Source organism: Solanum verrucosum, unplaced genomic scaffold (assembly GCF_900185275.1).
Source record: "Solanum verrucosum unplaced genomic scaffold, falcon-dt-bn FXZP01000100.1, whole genome shotgun sequence".
In the NCBI taxonomy this organism is placed as follows: domain Eukaryota; kingdom Viridiplantae; phylum Streptophyta; class Magnoliopsida; order Solanales; family Solanaceae; genus Solanum; species Solanum verrucosum.
The window spans coordinates 567,990-588,836 of record NW_026020254.1 but is presented as its reverse complement, the minus strand read 5'-3'; the positions used below and the strand labels follow the sequence as shown (position 1 = coordinate 588,836).

At 28.9% G+C, this 20,847-nt stretch overlaps 2 protein-coding genes across 2 annotated transcripts in view; one reads left to right on the top strand and one right to left on the bottom strand.

Moving 5' to 3' along the window:
• Positions 1-20,847, bottom strand: part of LOC125833238 (uncharacterized) — a 157,461-nt gene that overhangs the window by 61,890 nt on the left and 74,724 nt on the right. The gene's annotated exons all lie outside the window — the stretch shown is intronic.
• Positions 3,836-5,120, top strand: LOC125833242 (ethylene-responsive transcription factor CRF4). Its single transcript, XM_049512391.1, has one exon. It carries the CDS (start codon positions 3,836-3,838, stop codon positions 5,030-5,032), a length of 1,197 nt encoding a protein of 398 aa, XP_049368348.1. The 3' UTR covers positions 5,033-5,120.

Below are 20,847 nucleotides of genomic sequence, written 5' to 3'. Positions count from 1 at the left end.
ACCCTAAGACACTTGAATCTTTCCTTTCAAGATTATTTCCGCTAGTTCTAGGTCTACAAACAATTAATATAAGCAAGGATCAACAATCAAAGATCTAATTATCCGGATTATAACAAACCCAATAACCCTAGACCAAACCCAAGATCCTACTACCCAGATTAGGGCTTTTTCCACCATAATTTCCATATCAAAACCCTCTCCCATCGATAATCAACCACGAATTTACATTCTACGGATTGAAAAATGGATTCGGGGAGTTAAAACCTTACCTTTAGCCTCAAGAATGGTGGAAAACTGCCAAGAAAGCATCTGGGGTCATCTCCTAGCTTTCAAAGTCGAAACTTGCAGAATAAAACAATTTTGGGGTTTATTTCTGACTTAAATCGCGATTGTCCCTCTATGACGGCCCCTAGCCCGCCACAACGGCTTGCACAGAAACATAATGTCGAATTAAGATCTCCAAACCGCTATTTCACAACACATATTCATCCCACGACACTAAGAAAATACTTCACGCTAAGATCAATTTTGAAATTTCTACTCGCCCGAATTCAATTCTGTAAAGTCGTACGGGTTCCTTAACGTCTTCACTATCCACTCACGCAATCAATTTCATTATTATACTTCTCATTCATTACCATATTTCCCTATACTCGCGAGACTCCGATTTCGTCCAAATATGGACTAGGCTAGGAAATTTCAAGTTACTACTCAAAAAAAAATTTGGTTCAATTCTTTTCCCATTGGATTTTCCCTAACGACGGAAATCAGATCGTTACAGATTCATATTAAGCTAGAGTATGGCCCCAAGTGAAATCATATTTGGGTGAAGTTTCACCATGTGTTTGGCCCCAATTTTTTTTAAAAATATTTGACTATTTACAAAAAATATGATTTATACCTATAAGTTCTACATATTATTAAATAAAAATACCCATAAATTTTTATTATCATTTTATAATGAATATGTTCCGTTAAAAATAACCTTATAATATGATTGATAACATTTAAGAATAAAAAATAAGAATATAGGCAAGACAATACATTAATGACATACTCAAACTTGTCACTGATTCAGTTATAATTATAACCAATTAAACACAAATTGTTTCATTCTCTCAATTTTATCACTCAAATTAGAACTCAAAACTTTTGCGGAGGAAATAGTAACAAATATTAGTTGAAATTAATAAATAATGGATATTTTTATATATATAAAATAAAAAACTTTAAGGTAATTTTTTATTTTTTAAATTTTTTTGAAATATTAGGACTTGGCCCAAATAATGAAAATTCTAGCATTTGAAAACTTGGGATACTTGACAAATATATATGTCAAGTTATATGATCAAACGCCACTTTCCTAATTTTTCCCAAATATTTTTAGGGCCAAACGAGTCCTAAGTTTTGGCTTTAAATTACTGATTGTATTGAGTCGCACTTTATTTTTATATCTATGTTCAGCCAAATTCAACAACTCCAATTTAAACCCTGTATTTATGTCAAGAAATCTACAAAACATTCAAAATAAAATATTTAATTCAAATTCAGTTACTAACACATGTCATTTTTTTTTATATAATCTACTACTCATAAAATCCCATCAAAAATTAAAACGAGAAATGTAACTTAAACCGTTTTCTAATATAGAAATACGTTATTTCATTTTTTTAAAAATAAATAAAAATTAAATCACATAAAATGCATAAAAGAGAGTATAATTTTTAAACCTCATCATCATCATACGCTTAAAATAAAAATACATGTGAAACGTTCCAATTTCCACACAAAATTACTAAAAAATATTATTTTAAATTGTCCGTATATATGTCTTTAATTAAAAAAATAAAATTTGTCGGTATATATATTTATCACAACAGGTTATATTCATGCATACTCAAACTATTTATTTTGTTTAATTTTTTTTATACAATTTTAATCTATCTAAAAAAAAAAATACAACTTTGAAAGCTATTTAATCTTATGCTCTCATTTTATTTAGAGAAACGTTATAGAATTTTATAATATATAAATACATCATTATTCGTTTTTAAATAGAACAAAAAAAAACAGAAAAATCACATAAGTTGCAAAAGTGTAAATAGAATTTTTAAACCTCACCATTTTCACTCGTTTAAAGTGAAAATACACATAAAACACTTGATATTTTTTAAACAATGAAATGATAATTATAAATTATATCATTATCACTCGTTTAAAATAAAAATACATGTAAAACGGTAAATATAGTCAGTGAAAATGAATAATTATAGTTGTATCATTATCACACGTTTAAAATGAAAATACACGTAACCAATGAAAATAATAATTATAAATTGTATCATTATCACTCGTTTAAAAGGAAAATACACATAAAACGGTCGACATAATCAATGAAAACGATAATTATAAATTGTATCATCAACGCTTTAAAAACGCTCGATATAATCAATGAAAATGATAATTATAAATTGTATCATTGTCACTCATTTAAAATTAAATACACGTAAAATACTCTATTTAATCATTGAAAACAATAAGTATAAATTATATCATTATCACTTATTTAAAATGAAAATACATGTAAAACGCTCGATATAATTTTAAATGTTTGTATAACGATGATTTTAAATGTTTGTACAAATATTCATCACATTCATGCCTACTCAGCAACTTGACCCAAAATCTAGTGGGATGAAGTTCAATTTATGATTTTGAACCTATTATTTAATTTTTGTTGACATACAATAAATATAAAATTAAAGCTATTTTGACTGAAAATGCTCAAAATTAAATTAAATTAAATTATTTCAAACACACTCATAAAATGTTATGGAATAGAAGAAATTAATAATAAAGTGAAAATTAATTATGTAAAAATCTGTTACTTAATTGGTCAAAGAGCTGAGTTATTGGCATTGACCGACATATTTTAACCGGGCCGGGTATCCTGGGCCTCACGTGACCGGCCACACGTACTTCGAGAAAAATACAATTAGGTGCTGATTCAGCACCGTTAGAAATTAACTCTCATTGGACCAACGCCGTTAAGGGGGCCCATATACCCCACGTGTTATAATAACTAACGGTGTTAAAGATGTGGCGAATCGTGGTTTAGTTACCGTCGATGTTACCGGAATCTTTGGTTACTAGCCGGTGACTGAGATATTTTTACAGAATCTGATGAGTATGAATGTATTAATATGTATTTTTCCTTTTTAGAAAAAGTTAATTATGGAATAAATACAAATGAAGAAAATATAATTAAAAGTTGGTGTGCTTGTAATTAATTTTCTAATTTCGGCTTGTTGGATCCTATATAAAACAGCAATTGATTCAAGCCAGTTTCAAACACAAACTTTGTCTCTCTAAAATCTCCACACTCATGTTTCTCTCACTTAATAATCAGCATCTCACTGTTTTTCACCATTCAAAAAGGACTAAAAACATCATCACCTTATTCAACCATTTGGATTCATTACTGTTTTTTCTCTCTCTTATAAACTCTTTGCTACTTTCTCTATTTTTGTAGTTCGATTTCTTTATTTAATCGTCTCAGGCTTTGTTGTTCTCCGTGTGTGGGACTGACTGTGGGTGTGTTTCTCCTTTTATAATCTCATCTTTTAATGTTTTGGGTCATTTTTTTGTCAGTGAATCATCGTGTTTTAAGCTTCTCTTTGACGGTTCCATTGCTCGGTCTCATCTTTTAAGAGTGCTACTTTTAGTGGTGTCACTCTCAAAAGCAATCCTCCTTTACCTTTCTTGGCTCTTTTTTCTCCATTCTTTCTAATCGGTTTGGCTTAGCAGTGAAAAATAGCTAATTCAGGTTTATTCGATGGATCATCATATGTTGTGTCCGATAAAATACACCGAGCACCGGAATGTTATCAGGAAAGTTACTAAACCATCTTTGGTGAAATCTAAAAAATTCCCAGAAGCCACTAAATCCTCTCAGTTCAATCCCTCTGTTCCGAGGACTGTTCGGATTTCTGTGACAGACCCAGACGCAACGGATTCTTCAAGTGATGAAGAAGACATGCTTTTTGGACGGCGACGGGTGAAAAAATACATCAATGAAATCAGTATTGAAACCGCCGTCAAGTGTGAAGTTAGCATTCCTAACAGTGGCAATGGCAAAACGGTGAATAAAAGAGCACCGGAGCCTCTTCAGACTAAGCAGAAGCCAATGAAAGTTCAGCCTCCTCAATCGGCTGGCGCTGTTAGGAAGTTCCGCGGTGTGCGTCAACGGCCGTGGGGAAAATGGGCCGCTGAGATCAGGGACCCGGCTCGCCGTGTTCGGCTTTGGTTGGGAACTTACGACACTGCTGAAGAAGCTGCTATGGTTTATGACAACGCTGCTATTAAGCTTCGTGGACCAGATGCTTTAACAAACTTCAGCACTCCTCCCAAGCCTGAGCCAGAACCAGAACCAAAGTCAGAGCCGGAAATCAGTGTTCTGTCTCACTCAGGCTATGAATCCGGGAATGAGTCCCGTAACATCCCTTCTCCGACTTCTGTTTTGCGGTTTAGAATGAGCCAGTCAGAAAGTGGGTCCGACCCGATCCATGTTTCGGAAGAGTGTCCATCGATTCAAGGATCGATGGAATGTGAGCAAACGGTTCAAGAGATTGAACCGTTTGTTCAATGTGCTGCTGAACCGCAGTTGGAATTAGAGGTTCAGCAGGATGTTGAGGAGTGTCAGGGCGAGACCAGCATGATTCCTGATTACTTGCCAACAGATATTCCATTCTTAAATGATTTTTTCAATTTCGATGGTTCAGCAGCTGAGCAGACGTTATTTGAAGACTCAACTATAACATCAGTAACATCAACAACAACGACACCAAATTGTCCCAATGATTTTGGCTCATTGTACAACGATTCATTGGATTTCGGGAATGATTTCTTGTTTAACGATGCTGACTTCGCTGAATTCAGCAATTTTGATGATTTGGGTGATTTAGGAATGGATGATTTTTCCCAAGACAGTGTTGTTGATTATTCCAGTGTTGATTCTCTGTTGGCGATTTGAATTTCATTTCTATGAATGACCAGCAAACACACTGTCCCCGGCTTGCTACTCTTTAGTGGCAAATTTTGTTTACCGGCGACAGCAAGAAATCGGCTAGAGTTTTATTTATTTATTAATTATTACTATTAGTAGTATATTAGATAATTTATTTGTTTTAGAATCTCCGTGAAAGTGAAGAGTGGAGTTTATTATAGAAAACTATTTTATTTTTTTAGAATAAGTAGAGATGGCCTTGGAAAGAGTTGTATCATAAAAAGAACTCTACGGAGACTTTAAATGAGAATCTTATAATCTTTAGTGAAATTCAGTTGTTCTAGTATCTTTTTCTTATTATGTTATTTTTATTTAAATACTATTTATAATTAATTCTAATAAGGAATAGTTTTAATGAGTATGCTAAATTGAATTTTTATTTAACAGGTAGGTGAATCATGTATTAGATTTTGAATCCATTTGAATATACTTACTCTTTCTATCTCAATTTATATGACTTATTTTCCTATTTAATATGTCCAAAAAAAAAAAAACAAATTTCTATATTTAAGAACAATTTAACTCTAAAATATTCATTTTATCATCAATGAAATGAATTCTAATCATTTTAGACTACAAATTTTAAAACTCTTTTTATATTAAAAGGAGGAAGTATGATATTGCCAAAGTGGCATTCTCTTTGCCACATACCATTAAGCGTGATTTGCGGGTATTTTTTGAATTGACCGGGTCAAGTTTTATGTGCTTTAGCTTAACCCGTGTGAAGCTAAAAACATCTATTGTTTGTGATAAGCACTAAACAGAAAAGTTTTTTTGTTATCTTTTGTGGAATTTGAATATCAAAATGAGTATAATGCACCACTTAAAACGTGTTGTTTTTCCACATTTGTACCAAAGAAGTAGCGGCAGGAGATTATGACGACAATAATCTAAGCTAATTATTATCATTATTATTATTATTATAATAGCAATTAATGTGGGCAATAATTAGAAGAGACAAGAATTCTTGGCCAACTAATAAAATAAATAAATGAAAATGATATTTTCAGATCTTTTCTGTTTTTTAGGTATTAAAATTAAAATCTTAAAAATAACAAAAAACTGATTATTATTTTTGTAAGTGACCTACTAATCTAATAATTATGATATCATATTTGGCCAAACTTATTATTTTTCTAAAAGTGTTTATGAATTCTAAAAAGTGCTTATTTATAAAAAGTGAGATATTTGATCAATTTGGGAAAACAAGTATTTTTGGAAAGTAGCATACCAAACGCAAATTGATTCCCACAAAAAATAATTTCTTAAAAAGCAATTTTTTGAAAATCATTTAATTTTTATTTTGTTTTAAAATTTTGGTTAAACAGACTATGAGATTGTTATTTATGTTAATTCACTTGAGAATTTGATTGTGGGATAAATAGTTTTCACATATCATTAGTATAATAATTTAGCTCAATACATTGATAATTTTGTAGTCCTTTTTAAGTCCCTTTTAACCCCATTTACATGTTTTTTTTAATTTTTGTTATTAAAATTAAATACTTATCATTTTAACGTCATATTTAACTTCTTTCTTAATATGTTATCAAATGTGAATGTGACAGTGACAAGAAGAAAATTTAAACAATTAAATACTTCTTAATTCTTATCCTTAATTTGCCATTAACAACGTAAATGTGTAATAATGTAGTTGAAGTACATTTAGGGGACAAACAGGACCAAATTATTACAACATATATGTACGATAATATAGACTTGATCCAATGTCCTCAATATACATCCAACGACCAGATATTTCACTTATACAAGTATATATATATATATATATATATATGGTGAAACACAATTTAGCATATTAGCATCTAAATCTGCAACAAATAATGACATTCCAGTTAAATTCATGAGTCTCAATCAGGCCTTGCCATCTGTCCTGCCTTGATAATTATTTTCATAAAATGATTTGGCCATGTCCTACCCTTTCATTCTGTCCTGCTCTGTCCGGTCCTGTATCACCACAATCGTCATTCTTATACCTCATTTTATTTGTAAAAAGTTGAACTATATAGTTTTTTAAACCAAATATGATATCTTTCTTAAGCTACGAATTAAGTGCCAATTTGGATTTTTGAATTGATTTATTTTTAAGTGATTCTAAGCTAAAATAATTTTAATTTTTTTTATAGTATTTGAATTAAATAAATATTAGTATCAATTTTGCTTTTGTGTCCTTTATTTGAGTTTTCATCAACCTAAGCTTAGTGGTAGCTAGCCTTATTAACTTCCAATAAATATTTGTAATCTTCAATAACAACTCTAAGTGAAATCATAAGTTTATTAAATATCCTTTCGCCAAAACATTACATCATAGATAATAAAATATTGTTGAATCCCCTTAATTGACTTCTTTGTTCCTTTATTTTTTTTTTAAAAAAAAATTAAATCCCTCTAGTGAAAAATCACAACTCCATCATTATGCGATATTATATATCATCTTTATTGATAAGCTTTACGATCAGTAGACTAGACTGTCTATCCTACTCCTAAAACATAAACTTATTGTTGGAAAAAATCCTTTTCATACCTTATGTTTATGTGGAAACACAAGTTTAATTTAATCAAGAATTTACACTAAGCTGGCTCAGAAAAGATCCATTGCATTTGGTGGACAAGTCAATTCTTACACACACACTTATATATATATATATATGGATACCTCATTGCCTACTCTCCTTTCTTTTTCGTTTAAAAAATACGACAAATTTAGCAGAAATTAAGAGATAAAGTCATGTCCAAAAAGTGAGATATTAAAATAAAAATAATAATAAGATAGTAGTACAATAATTAATTGTGTCAATAGTACCTTATGTTCTCACAAACGCAAAAATCGACAAAAAAATAAAAATTAGTTATGCCTCAATTTTATTGACAAAACCCCAGAATACATGGAAAATAAAGTAGAGCGACAGTTCCAAAGTTTATAATCAGCCAATTATACATGCAACTTTGACCATAACTAACAAAAGTCAACCATGTCTTCTTTTTTTTCTTGGTCAATGAGAAAAGAAAATGTTGCTTTCTTTATTTATTTATTTCAAATTTTTGTGTGTGAAAGGGAATAAATTAGAGTATTAACATATTTCCCACAAGCTAAAGGTCTAATAAAAAAGTTTGAGACAAATAAAATTTATGTGTGAGCCATGAGTCATAAGCCACCAGACATACAAAATAAAAGGGCCAATTTTTTTGCAATTAAGCCACCATATTAGGACCCTCACAAATTATATGTCTATATTTGCAGACAATCTCGAGGAAAAGATATCTTTGAATCCACTTTATAATATTCTATTATCAGCAGATTAACATAAGTTATTTTCTCCAAATTGAGAATTATAAAGATGTTTTTTATTAGGGTGGACACACGTCTCTTACTATATAATTAATGGAAATTTTACACAAACTCTATAGGACTACTATATTATATTTCTACTCTTTTTCAAATTAAAAATCCCTTACATTTGGAGGAAATCGGATACATTCCAAGATGTCCTAGTTTAATATACATCCATCAACGTCTCAATTCAATGCGTATTGATTTCGAATACATCACTCAATATTTCGATACATAGGGTATGTCCCCGATACTTCGCGTAAAGTGATATATCCGAGAATAGGAGTGAGTAGAAATTTTTGTAATTTTTTCAAATGGTAGAAAATTTTAGAGAACATGGTAAACTAAGTCATATATTTAGTAAATTTTTCCTATAATTAATTCGTATTAAAATCCGATAAAATTCAAATTCACGCATTATACGATTCACTATTTGGAGGTGGAGGGGTGGGGGTTTCCCAACCTACTTTTTTTTCAAAAACCTAAAATCAAAACCTCTAATTAAATATGATTAATTACCGTCACACCAGCCACAATCCATGCTGGTGAAGATAGCCAAATAGGAGTATTTCTTATTAGTGGAGTAATTGGTCTATGAAACTAAAAGAGGAGAGGAAGGGGGAGGGGGGGGGGGGGTGGAGAACCCATTAATTGTTCGTTAATCAAACAAATAATGCTACTTATCTTGACGTAATTTTGGTTGCCTCTAAATAAAAACAATTTGCACATCATATTTGAGAATAAACAAAGTATTTTTGGGTTTTTGGTTATTGTCCATTGAGGGTGTTTACAAGAAAATTAATCAACACAGGTTACGTACTTTTCTATACACCTTTAGGGGCTTAGCATATAGATAAATCTATATTACAATTTTAGCACTATATTGTAACGACCAGTTCCCATCGTTATAGAAATGCCAACGGGGGAAATTTTGGGTTCGAAAAACTTTTTCGTATTATTTGGATTTTCCCAATCTAGTCCAAATTTGGGCGAAATTGGAGTCTTTGAGGTGTAGGAAAATTTGGTAACAATGGGGTCAATGATTTATGATTTCGATATCATGAGTAGTTAGATAACTCGTTAAGGAATCCGTACGACTTTACGAAACTGAATTTGGGCGAGTAGAACTCCCGGAATCGATCTTAGCGAGAAGGGTATTTTCTGAGAGTCGTGGGTTAGAAGTGTGTTGTGAAATGAGGATTTTGGAATTCTTTAAATAGCTCACTGGTTCGTGCAAGCCGCCCTACCAGGGGTTTTGGCCGCTCTAGCGAGGCTGTTACAGCAGGATGAGGACAGCTGTGGCAGGCTCGACGCGATTTAAGGTCATTAATAAACCCCTAAACGATCTTATTATGCACTTTTCGACTTTTAGAATTAAGGAACGAACCTCAGGCGACTCCTACTTATTTTTCACCATTCTTGAGGCTAAAGGTAAGTTTTTCACTCCCCGAATCCGTTTTTCGATCCGTAGAACGTAATGGAATGGGTGAATATTGATGGGGGAGATTTTGTTATACATTCTATGGTGGAAACAACTCTAAATTGGATAATTGGGATCACGGGTATGATCTAGGGTTCATAGAATTGTTAGTAATTCGGGTAATTAGTGATTGTTTATTGATTCCCGTATTATATTGATTGTTTGTAGACCAAGAACAAGCGGAATGAATCTGAAAAGGGAAGGATCAAGTTTCTTAGGGTTTCAAGCTTGTTTCGAGGTAGGTGATGGTTGTGGTTCTATGATTGTGCGATGCATATTTGTTCTTGCTTCATTATGATACTTGTATATGTATGAATGTTGCAATGTTGATCACACTTGTTGTAAATGAGATAGAGGAATGATGATTGTCATGAAGTCGTGACTTAAATGTATGATCTTAATAATATGCTTGTGATTCTATGATTGTGTGATGTATGTTTGTTCTTGCTTCATTATGATACTTGTATATGTATGAATGTTGCAATGTTGATCACACTTGTTGTAAATGAGATAGAGGAATGATGATTGCCATGAAATCATGACTTAAATGTATGATCTTAATGATATATTTGTGATTGTGATTGTGGTGTGTTGAATAGATCGGTTGCCACGTTTGGGCATAACTAACTTGGATCGGTTGCCACGTTCCGATATAACTATGGGATCGGTTGTCATGTTCCGACATAATTATGGATCGGACACCACGTTCCAGTATACTAACTATTTGGGTTTGGGTTCCATTAGAGGACCAATGATTTGATATAAAATGTGAAGTTGTTCGTTGTTTGTAAATGTTGATAATATTGTATATGTTGATATATATGCATGTAAATAATAATGTTGTCTTGACTTGCTTATGTTGCACTTAGTGGGATAGCCGCGTGATCCTACCATTACACTGTGGCTGTGTACTGATACTGCACTTGCTCTTATTTTTGTTCAGTATATGGCATCTTCAAGCGGCTACTGACAGACCTCACTTAGGAGATCAGTGATCGTTCGAATTCAAGGGTGAGCCAATTCTTCCGGGTTGTCATGGGTTCTCTTTTGTCTATGTCCACCATTTCCGGACTTAGACTATGTTCTATTAGTTAGTAGTACATTAGTTGGGGGTTTCATCCCTTCTTGTTTAGACTTGGTTCATTGTTAGAAGTTTTGATACATTGACTTTCAGGTTCTAGGTTATTTCTTCTGCATTGTTTAGTTCTTGTTAGACTTTTGTTAAAGTTTATAGGAACTCCCTATTTATTTCCTTAGTATTTAACTTGCTTCTGTAACCTAAATGTCTTAATTTTTGTTTAGTTGCTTGGTTTGGGTTGTAGTAGTGGTTCTCCCACCGAAGAGTTAGTGTGGGTGTCAATCACGACGGTCTGGATCGTGACATATATTGTCATATTTTTATTTGGTTATTAATTCTGCAATGAATTATATCAGGATTAGTAATTAGTATGAAGATAAGTTATTTTTAATTTTTTAAATGATGAAATAATAATATGAAAATCAATTATTGCGAGATAAAACATTAAAAATAACATCTTGAAGTCCCTCATTTTTTTCTGTTATTAAATAATAAGATGAAGGATACTTTTGATAAACAAACAGTTTCTTCTTAACAATTTTCAATACATATTATTTTAAATATAACTTATCTTCGTATCAAACACGTAGAAAAATGAGAAAATTTACACTCGCTATTTTCTGATAATACGTTAGTGTAAATAAATAGTAGGACTAATTAATGGTTATTTTTTTTTCATTTTTAGAAGTGATAAGATGGTCAATTATATTAATGACCTTTCCGACCAGTAGTTACTTTGACAATCCAACATAATAATTATGGATTAACTTGTGTTTCTCCTATGCATGTGTAGGATTTGCCTCCTCTTACATTACAATCATTACATCTCAATCTTTCTAATCTAACTTTACTTTTTCTTCTTCAACTAAAGTACTCTCTCCGTCTTATTTTATATGAAATAATTTGATTCGGCACGGAGTTTAGAAAATTTTAAAAACTTGTGGTCCAAAATGAATGATAGAAATTCGTGTGACCGTAAATCATTTCATTAAGGATAAAATAGACATTTTATAGTTAAATTGTTACTTAATATAAAAATGTGTTATTTTTTTGGAACTGACTGAAAAGGAAAGTAAGTCACGTAAATTAGAACAGAGGGAGTAATAATGAAGCGAGTAATGCTAAATTGCCAGAAAATTTGGCCAGAAATTTAAAAAGTCTATAATATCATTTTTATTTTAAAGTAAACTGGTTCTTTTTCTATTTTTAATTAAAAGGTATTAAAGTTAAAAGAGTAAAATAATATAGTGTAAAATATGTTATTGTACCATTCTGGCCAAAAATATTTTTCCTAATAAAACTATAGACGATGATCAATGGCAAAATCAAAATTTTAACTCATAATATTAAAAAAAATTAATTTGAGTCAGTCTAACGAAAATAGAACTAAAAAAATCAATAAATTTTATTGCTAATCTCGTATTTTTGATGGTAAAGAGAAGTTTCACTTTTTTTTTCCGTTATTCACATTAGAATTCCCACTATATCTAAATTCCCACTAGAAAAATTCACATCAAATAATAAAACACTCTTTAATAACTATAACTTCATATCAAGGAGAACTCAAACTTAAAATCTCAGATTAAAAATAAAAAAATATTCATAAAAAAAGAAAGAGTAATTAGTTGAACACTTGTCACGTAAACAAGAAAAACAATAACATGCGGAGCAACAAAAAAAGAATGATAGAACTACTTCTCATCTATTGACACGACACCATCTGTCTCACCTTCAACTAATGGCCGACTACTGCCCATATTCCTTTTTTATTGTTTTATTTTATATAAATTGTTCGGTAATATATTAAAATATTAATTAATTAATTTTAATTTGCATTACATAAGATTTATTTTAAGAGGAAAATATTTTCTAGCTAACAGAACTTTGATTAAATTTGAATCAGCCCGGTTCTTTAATCTATCTGATCTTTCTACACTTTCATTTACTTCCTCATTAATACGAAATTGGCCTAGACAAATATTATTATTTTCGTTTTGTCTTATATTTTGACTAAAGTGATTAAACATAATTTTTTTTAAAAAAATAGAATTTATAATCAAACATAAATTATATAAATTTATATAATTATAAATTATTTTATTAAAAAAATAAAAAGTTCAAAAATAAAATATAATTAAATCTAAAAGTTTGATATTTTTTAGGGAAAAGATATAAAATCCCTCTGAACTTGTCCGCATAACTTACTTTAGCAATTTAATTATACGGGTGTTTAAATACGTCTCTTAACATCATTTAATTTATTTTTTTCAACACTCCCATCACTAGCCCAGTTGAAGGCTAGGTGTTGTTGAGTCACACACGTTTTTATTCGTCCACGTGTATATTAACTAAATTTCTAAATAATTACTTAAATCTCCATAATAATTGTTTTTTTCATCACTAATTGTCTTCCCTAATGTTTGTCACCTTCTCATCAACAACTCTTCTCTTTACAGTGAAATTTTCTTCAACTTTTCTTCTTCCATTATATAATAATTTTCTCTTTATGTAAAAAATAGAAAAAAACCTCTCCAATTTTCTTTCTTTTCGTAAGAAAATAGGTTTCAATATTCCATTTGTAGACATCAATTTCCACATTAAACCATTAACTCCTACACCCACCATGATTATATCTAAAATTGAGCCAAAAACTAAATCCATCGATGAATTTACCCCTTAATCTACAAATTATAATTCAAATTTCAATTGCAATTCCAGTTCAATTTTTAGTTACATCATACCACCTTCCTTGAAAATTAAAAAAATTATTTACATAAAAATGTTAATTTATCAATGAATTGGACGAAATCTCCACAATCAATTTTTTGCCAACAATATCTTTGAATTTTTTTTTAGTGGAAATCGGCTTCTTTTTTTAATAACTCTTTAAACTCATAGATCTAATAATATTTTTTTATATCGAAAATGATGTCAATGAATCAAACACCAAAAAAAGAATTCAAAGAAAAACAGAAAAAAAAAAAAGAAACGATTAAAAATAGAAAAGAAAAGAAGAAGAAGAAGAAGAAGAAGAAGAAGAAGAAAATGTGGAAAAAGTTACCGTTAGAAGTAAATGAATAAAACGTTTACCTTGAACTGAATGAAAAGAATAAGAAAGAGAAAGAGTCTTGAGAAAAGAAAAAGAAAAAAAGAAGAAGATGCAAAAAAAAAAAAAAAACTACAAAGAAGAAGAGAAGTTAATTGAAAAATAAAATGTTTAAAAATTAGTAAAATAAGTTATTAAATATGTGGTCCATTAAAAAGATGACACGTGTCCGTTTTTTGGTTTTTTTTTTCTGTCTCACGCGCTTATTGAAAGTTGGTGATACAAATTTTGCCACGTCACCCTTTATGGGGTAATTAAATTCACTTCAAATTAAATTAAGAGGGGTAAACAAACACTCGTATAGTTAAAGTGCTAAAGTAAGTTGCGCAAAACAAACACTCTTATAGTTAAAGTGCTAAAGTAAGTTGTGCACACAAATTCAGGAGGGAATTTATGTATTTTCTCTACTTTTTAAGCAAAACAAAAATTAAATGTAAATTTAATAGCTTGAGGAGTGTCCCCCAACCCCCAACCCCCGTTTTCCCACCTTTTTTCTATATCGTTATAAGATTATAAGATTAATTTAAATTCGCATTGTATAAAATTATTAAAGTATTATCTATTATGATTGAATCCTCAATTATTCAAAAAGCTTCCATTTATATTCTGAATCCTATTTATCCTATCATAATCCTCGATGATTACCTTAAAATCTACATATATGGGAGCATTCATTAGCATGGTCGTATGCAAAATTCTTTAAAAAATTTTATGCTTAAGATGCAAGTTATAATCATTGTTAGCAAGACTTAAACTTCATTTTATTAGGCTTTCATCAGCTCCACATAATAATTTATCATATGATAAATCACATGCGCGCATGCACACATCTGCTTATACTATCATATATATACGTACAAAAGTCCTTATTAAAATTAGCAAACAATTGATTTTTGATGGTAAATTACTTCCTGTGTTTTATATTACTTGTCCACATTATTAAAGAATATGACTCAAATAATTTTTCAATTTATAAGATCTACATAAAATTCATTTGATTTTTTACATTTGTCCTTAAATGTTAATTTCTTTTTGAAAGTTCAAATATTGTAAAGTTCCTTCATTATTAATATTCAGTGGTGTAGCCATATATAGCCCAGAGTGATCAATTGGAGGCCCTTCATCGAAAATTATACTATGCATGTAGAAAAGTGTAAGAAATACATAGGTCAAAAAATATTTTTCATACATATTTACTAAATCTTGGACATTCTTAACAAAATTTTTTGACTTCACCACTATTAATATTAATATTGATGGATAAAACACATAATATAAAGTTTATTAAAAAGAGTTACTCCCTCTATCTAACAATACTTCTCCACTATTGACTTTGCACCGTTCTTAAAAAAATTATAAATTAAAGGGTAACTTCACTATATCACCCTTTGAATATAATAAATACAATGTCTTGAAAAATGTTATAAAGAAATAACTATAATTAATGATAAAGGTAAATTAGGAACTTGGCGTAAAATTATCTATTGATTTTATAAAGTGGACAAGTATTGTTATACATTCCAATATAATATAGTGGACAATTATTGTTTGACGGAGAAAGTAAAAGGTGAATAATAATAACTCTTTTTATTTATGATTGTTTTTTAAAATAACATAGAGAAGAAAGTGGTCCTAGCTTAGCTTAGCATTAATTTATAACAATTACTCTCTTTATTTCTAATTAGTTGTCCACTTTTGAATTGACACACCTATTAAGAAAATAATGATTGACATAGTGAGTTTACAATTTTACTCTTATCAATTATGAAGTGGATCAATTAAAAAATTAAGATTTTCAAAAAGTTCTACCTTTTTCAAAGTATTTAATTGAAGGTATAATAGATAAAAATGATTGTCCTTTCTTAATTTGTCAAAATGGACAAATAAAAAGGGACAAGTAAAAAAGAAAAAATTGACAATTAATTAGAAACAGGGTATTAGATTACAAAAAGAAGTACAATGAATTCTATTTATGTGTTCGTGTTTACTCACTCTGTCTCCAATTACTTGTCCCTTTTCTCTTTTATTAGTTGTCCCTAATTACTTGTTCATTTTGACAAATCAAGAAAGGACAATTTTTTTTACCTATGATATCCTCAATTAATTATTTTGAAATAGGTAGAACTTCTTGAAAATGTTAAGTCTTTAATTCATCAACTTCATAATTAATAGGGTAAAATTGTAAATTTACTATATCAATAATTATTTTCCTAATAGATATGTCAATTTAAAAGTGAAAAAGTAATTAGGGACAAAGGAGTCTCTCATTAATAATCACCCATATCAAAGCTAGCTAACACACAATTTATGCTATTTCAAAAAAACTGAAACTACCAATTTTCACATTTTAAATTATTTTAAAAAATTAATTTATCCAGTCTTTGCTACAGTAACCTTTTCTTTTTCAGATTTACCAGAGAGATGGCAGTAATAAAGTAAAAGGTTGTAACGAGAATCGAAAAAAAAAAACACTATTTGGACCACGGTCGCTTAAAAGATAGTATTGGATTTGGAACGAACTATAAGTTAAAATTAATCATAAAAATCTTCAGAAAATCTATAAACAGACAGATTTTGTCAATGTTATATATATGCAGAAAATTTTAATACTACAAAAGACAAACCAATAATACCATGCATATTTTTATTTTTCTTTCAAAGAATTGCTGTAAATTTTGTCAATATTGTTCACAAGAAAAAAAGATCATCACTGCTTTGCGGTTGGGATTTTGGGAAAAGAGTATAACTTCTTATAGCGTTTAAAAAGATCTATAATATTAAGTCATTTAAAAATATTTTCTAATATAAATATTATTCTTTCTGTCTCAATCTATGCGATGTAATTTGACTTAATACGAAATTTGAGAAATAAAGAAAGATTTCGAAACTTTTAATCCAAAATAAATTATAGATATTTGTTTGGTTATAAATTATTTAATAGAAACATGTTACTCCCTCTGTCCACTTTTAATTGTCAGGATTTTAGAGTCAAACTATAAGAACTTTGACAAATATTTTGCGGTATATTTTTTAATTGATATGCAAAAAATTGTAATTTATAGTACTTTTCTTATAGTTTTTGAATATTTAAATTTTTTGTTTAAAATATCGAATTTATATAATCTACTTTAACTTTGAAATTAGCCAAATTGACTTTCAAAAAGCATAACATGACAAATAAAAATGGACGAAAATAATAAAAAAATTTAAACTAACTAAAAAGAAAAATAATTCATATAAATTGATACAATTATATTGTAGGTGTCGATAGATTGAAGATTTTAGTAACTTTATACACTAATAAAAAGGTAGTATAAATTTGACATTTGTGTTAAAAAGATTTACATTATTAAACCAATTTAAAGATAATTATAAATACCTTTATAGATAAATAGTAATGATACTTTTAATTTTAAACAGCGAAATAGAAAGCAGTCTTCTAGATCAAAGTTGACATTTTTTTTAATTTAACCAAGCAATACTTTCTGAAAAATCTTCTCGTTAAAAAATGTGAAAGTAATTTGGTGATGATATGATATGTAAATGTGTAATTGGTTTGATTGGTTTTAGCAGGCGGCTGATACATACGGACTCCCGTGGCAGAAAATATCCTCCTCACTTTTAATTTAGTTTGCCATATCAGATTTTGAGATTCAAATTTATCTTTGATTATAATTTTTTTTTTTTAAAATATTTTAAATTATCAATTATTATAAATTATACTCTCTCTATTCAACAATAGTTGTCAACTATATTATTTTGAAATGTATAACAATATTTGTCTACTTAGTTCTTAATTTAATCTTATAATTAATTATAGTTATTTCTAAGTTACATTTTTCAAGACATGTCTTTATTATATTCAAAGGGTGATATAGTAAAATTATCTTTTATCTATAGTTTTTTAAGAAGTGTGCAAAGTAAATAGTAAACAAGTATTATTAGACAGAAGGAGTAGTATTTTTTACGGCGTTTATAAATATATAAATTGTAATTTTTTGCAGATGGAATCATAATTTTTATTAAAAACTTTAAAATAAAATAAGTAAATACAATTAAAAAGTTTAAGAAATTCATTATATATTAAATATCATTTTTATTATAAAAATACTACTACTATATTTTTCATTAAAGAGGGATTAATTTGAATGAACTTCTCAACCCATATGAATTTATTTTTATTTTTGCTTTAGATAAGCGGTTTAAAACAACACTTATTTTAAAATGAAAGAAATATATATTAATAAGGTGACAACCGATTGTTTTATTTATTTATTTATGCCAATAGTATTTTTCATTTGTTTTAGTTTGTTAATTTGATTTTGACTTTATATAAAGTTTTTTAAAAATTTGATTTTTTTTTAATTTTGTGGCGTTAAATTAAAGATATACACTTATACTATATCAAAGTATTTTTAATTTTTGTGCATGGTATTAGACATATCAAGAGAAAATCAAACTGAAAGAGTTACTAAAAAAATTAAACAGATTAAAAATATGAAATTTCGAAAATTGAAAAGGAGTGAGAAACAATTTTTTATACTTCAATATCTGTTATCCTACTTTTTAGGTTGTAAATTTGAGTTACTAAGTAAGGAGTGATTAATGAAATATATGGAAAATCATGAGATTTAAGATTTAAATTTTAATAAAAAAAAGAAAATTATATTCTTAAGCTATTATTTCTCATATGATCAAATTTTTAATTATAGAATCGGCCGATACGTATATTAGTGGAAATGATATATATCTAGTAAAATAAATCAAATTACACAAACAATTGACTCATACTTTACGCTCGTTTAATAGATTCTATTTTTATGGTAAGTTACTTATAATTATCTATGAAGTAATATGGTGATATAAAAAAAAAGTAACATTGAAAAAACTTCTAAATTTAGTATGAATTATTAGCTTCATCTTCGAATTGTTGACAACATTTAAAATACCTTTTTAATTAACTAAGTGAACTTAAATATATCCTCAATCTTGCTTTACAAGTAAAATACTTTTTTTAAATTCTTGCCAAGTGTGTAAGTGTTTTCAACAATTTGATTGGCTTTTTACTACGAGTGACGTGCTCTTACACTAGTTTGAAACCATTTACTGGGTCATATAGTAGATTATATGTGAATCTAACTTTAAATAGTTAAGTAGAAGGTATTCTTAAGACTGTTAATAGTTTAAAAATGAAACTAATAACTTGCATCAAATTTTGATAGTGTTTTCAATACTTCTCTAAAGGAGAAAAAAAAAGGTTACACCATCAAAATTTAATTACTCCCTCTGTCCCTATTTATGTAGTACTTTTCATTTTTCGAGAATCAAACATCTTAAGTTTGACCAGAAATTTATGTGTGGAGTCTTCACATTTTTTGAACTATGTAAAAAGTACTATTGATCACAATAATTAAAAGAGATATGAAAAATTTACAATAAAAAAAGACTTGTTTGAATCTCAAAATTCAAAAAGTACCACATAAATTAAGACGGAGGGCAGGGGCGGAGCTACAGCCATCCAAGGGTGGTCAGATGAACACCCTTGGCCGAATAATTACACGATACAGAGAGGTCAAATCCTGGGTTTAAGGGATAAATAATTAATGTTGAACAATCTTGACATAAATTCTTCCGTGGCACAGTGGTTAAGCGTGGTCATTTCCACCCGAGGTGCGCTGGTCTGACTCCCGCGGAGTGCACAACAGTTTTGATTTTATTTTAAGAGCAGAACACAACATCACACACCATTATTATGTTCCTCAAGTTTCTTAATTATTAATATTACAATTTTTATATTATTGAGTATCATATATGAATACATTATTTTAATTTTGAATATTTAGATGTCATGTATTTAAAAAATTGTGTTTATATATGTTAACAACTTTAAATCCCAAGCTAAAATCAATACATGCGTTTATCTTCTTCTTTTTTTAAGAAAAAAATTCTAAAGCTAGACGCATTTGTTTTTTCAATATTTCACTTTAAAAACAATAATCATATATTTTTATCATATAAAATCAATGTCAAAAAGAAAAGAAAATCTCGATTGTTTATATTTGATATTGACAAATGTTGAGATCGTTCATGGTAGAATCATTAGGTTAAACAAATAACATTCAACTCACTTATTAAAAAAAAATCTTGAACACCCTTGATGAAATTTCTGGCTCCGCCATACTCCCTCCGTTCACATACTTGTTACGTATTCCTAAAATAGATTTTTATTTTTATTTGTCACTTTTGATATATCAAGAAAAGACAATTATTTCTTTTCATATTTCACCCCAGCATTAAATACTTATTTTTCAAATTATTTTTAAGACATAATTTATTAGTGGATCATTTGATAAAACATTTATATAATTAATTATTTTTTAATGAATGTGTCAACTTAAATTATGATAAATAAAAGTGAACGAAGGAAGTTTGAGTGAACTGGAGAATATGAGAGAGGGGGTAGTCATAACGAGTACTCCACAAAAGGTACTGTGGGGTATTTGCTTAATTGCATTGCTGGGTATTTGAAAAGACAAAAGAGCTGTTAAAAATCATCATGTAATCATTATTTGCAAATCTATGAAATACTATATACTCTAAACTTTAATAAATTTAAACTGATAGATTTGTTTTAAATGCTTAATTAAGCAATGCATGACTACATAATTCTTCAGTCTTTTCACGTTCTACAACTTTCTTTTCTTCCATTGTAATCATAATTTATTTATTTTAAAAAAAAAAAACACACACTCAATAAATGATTTAA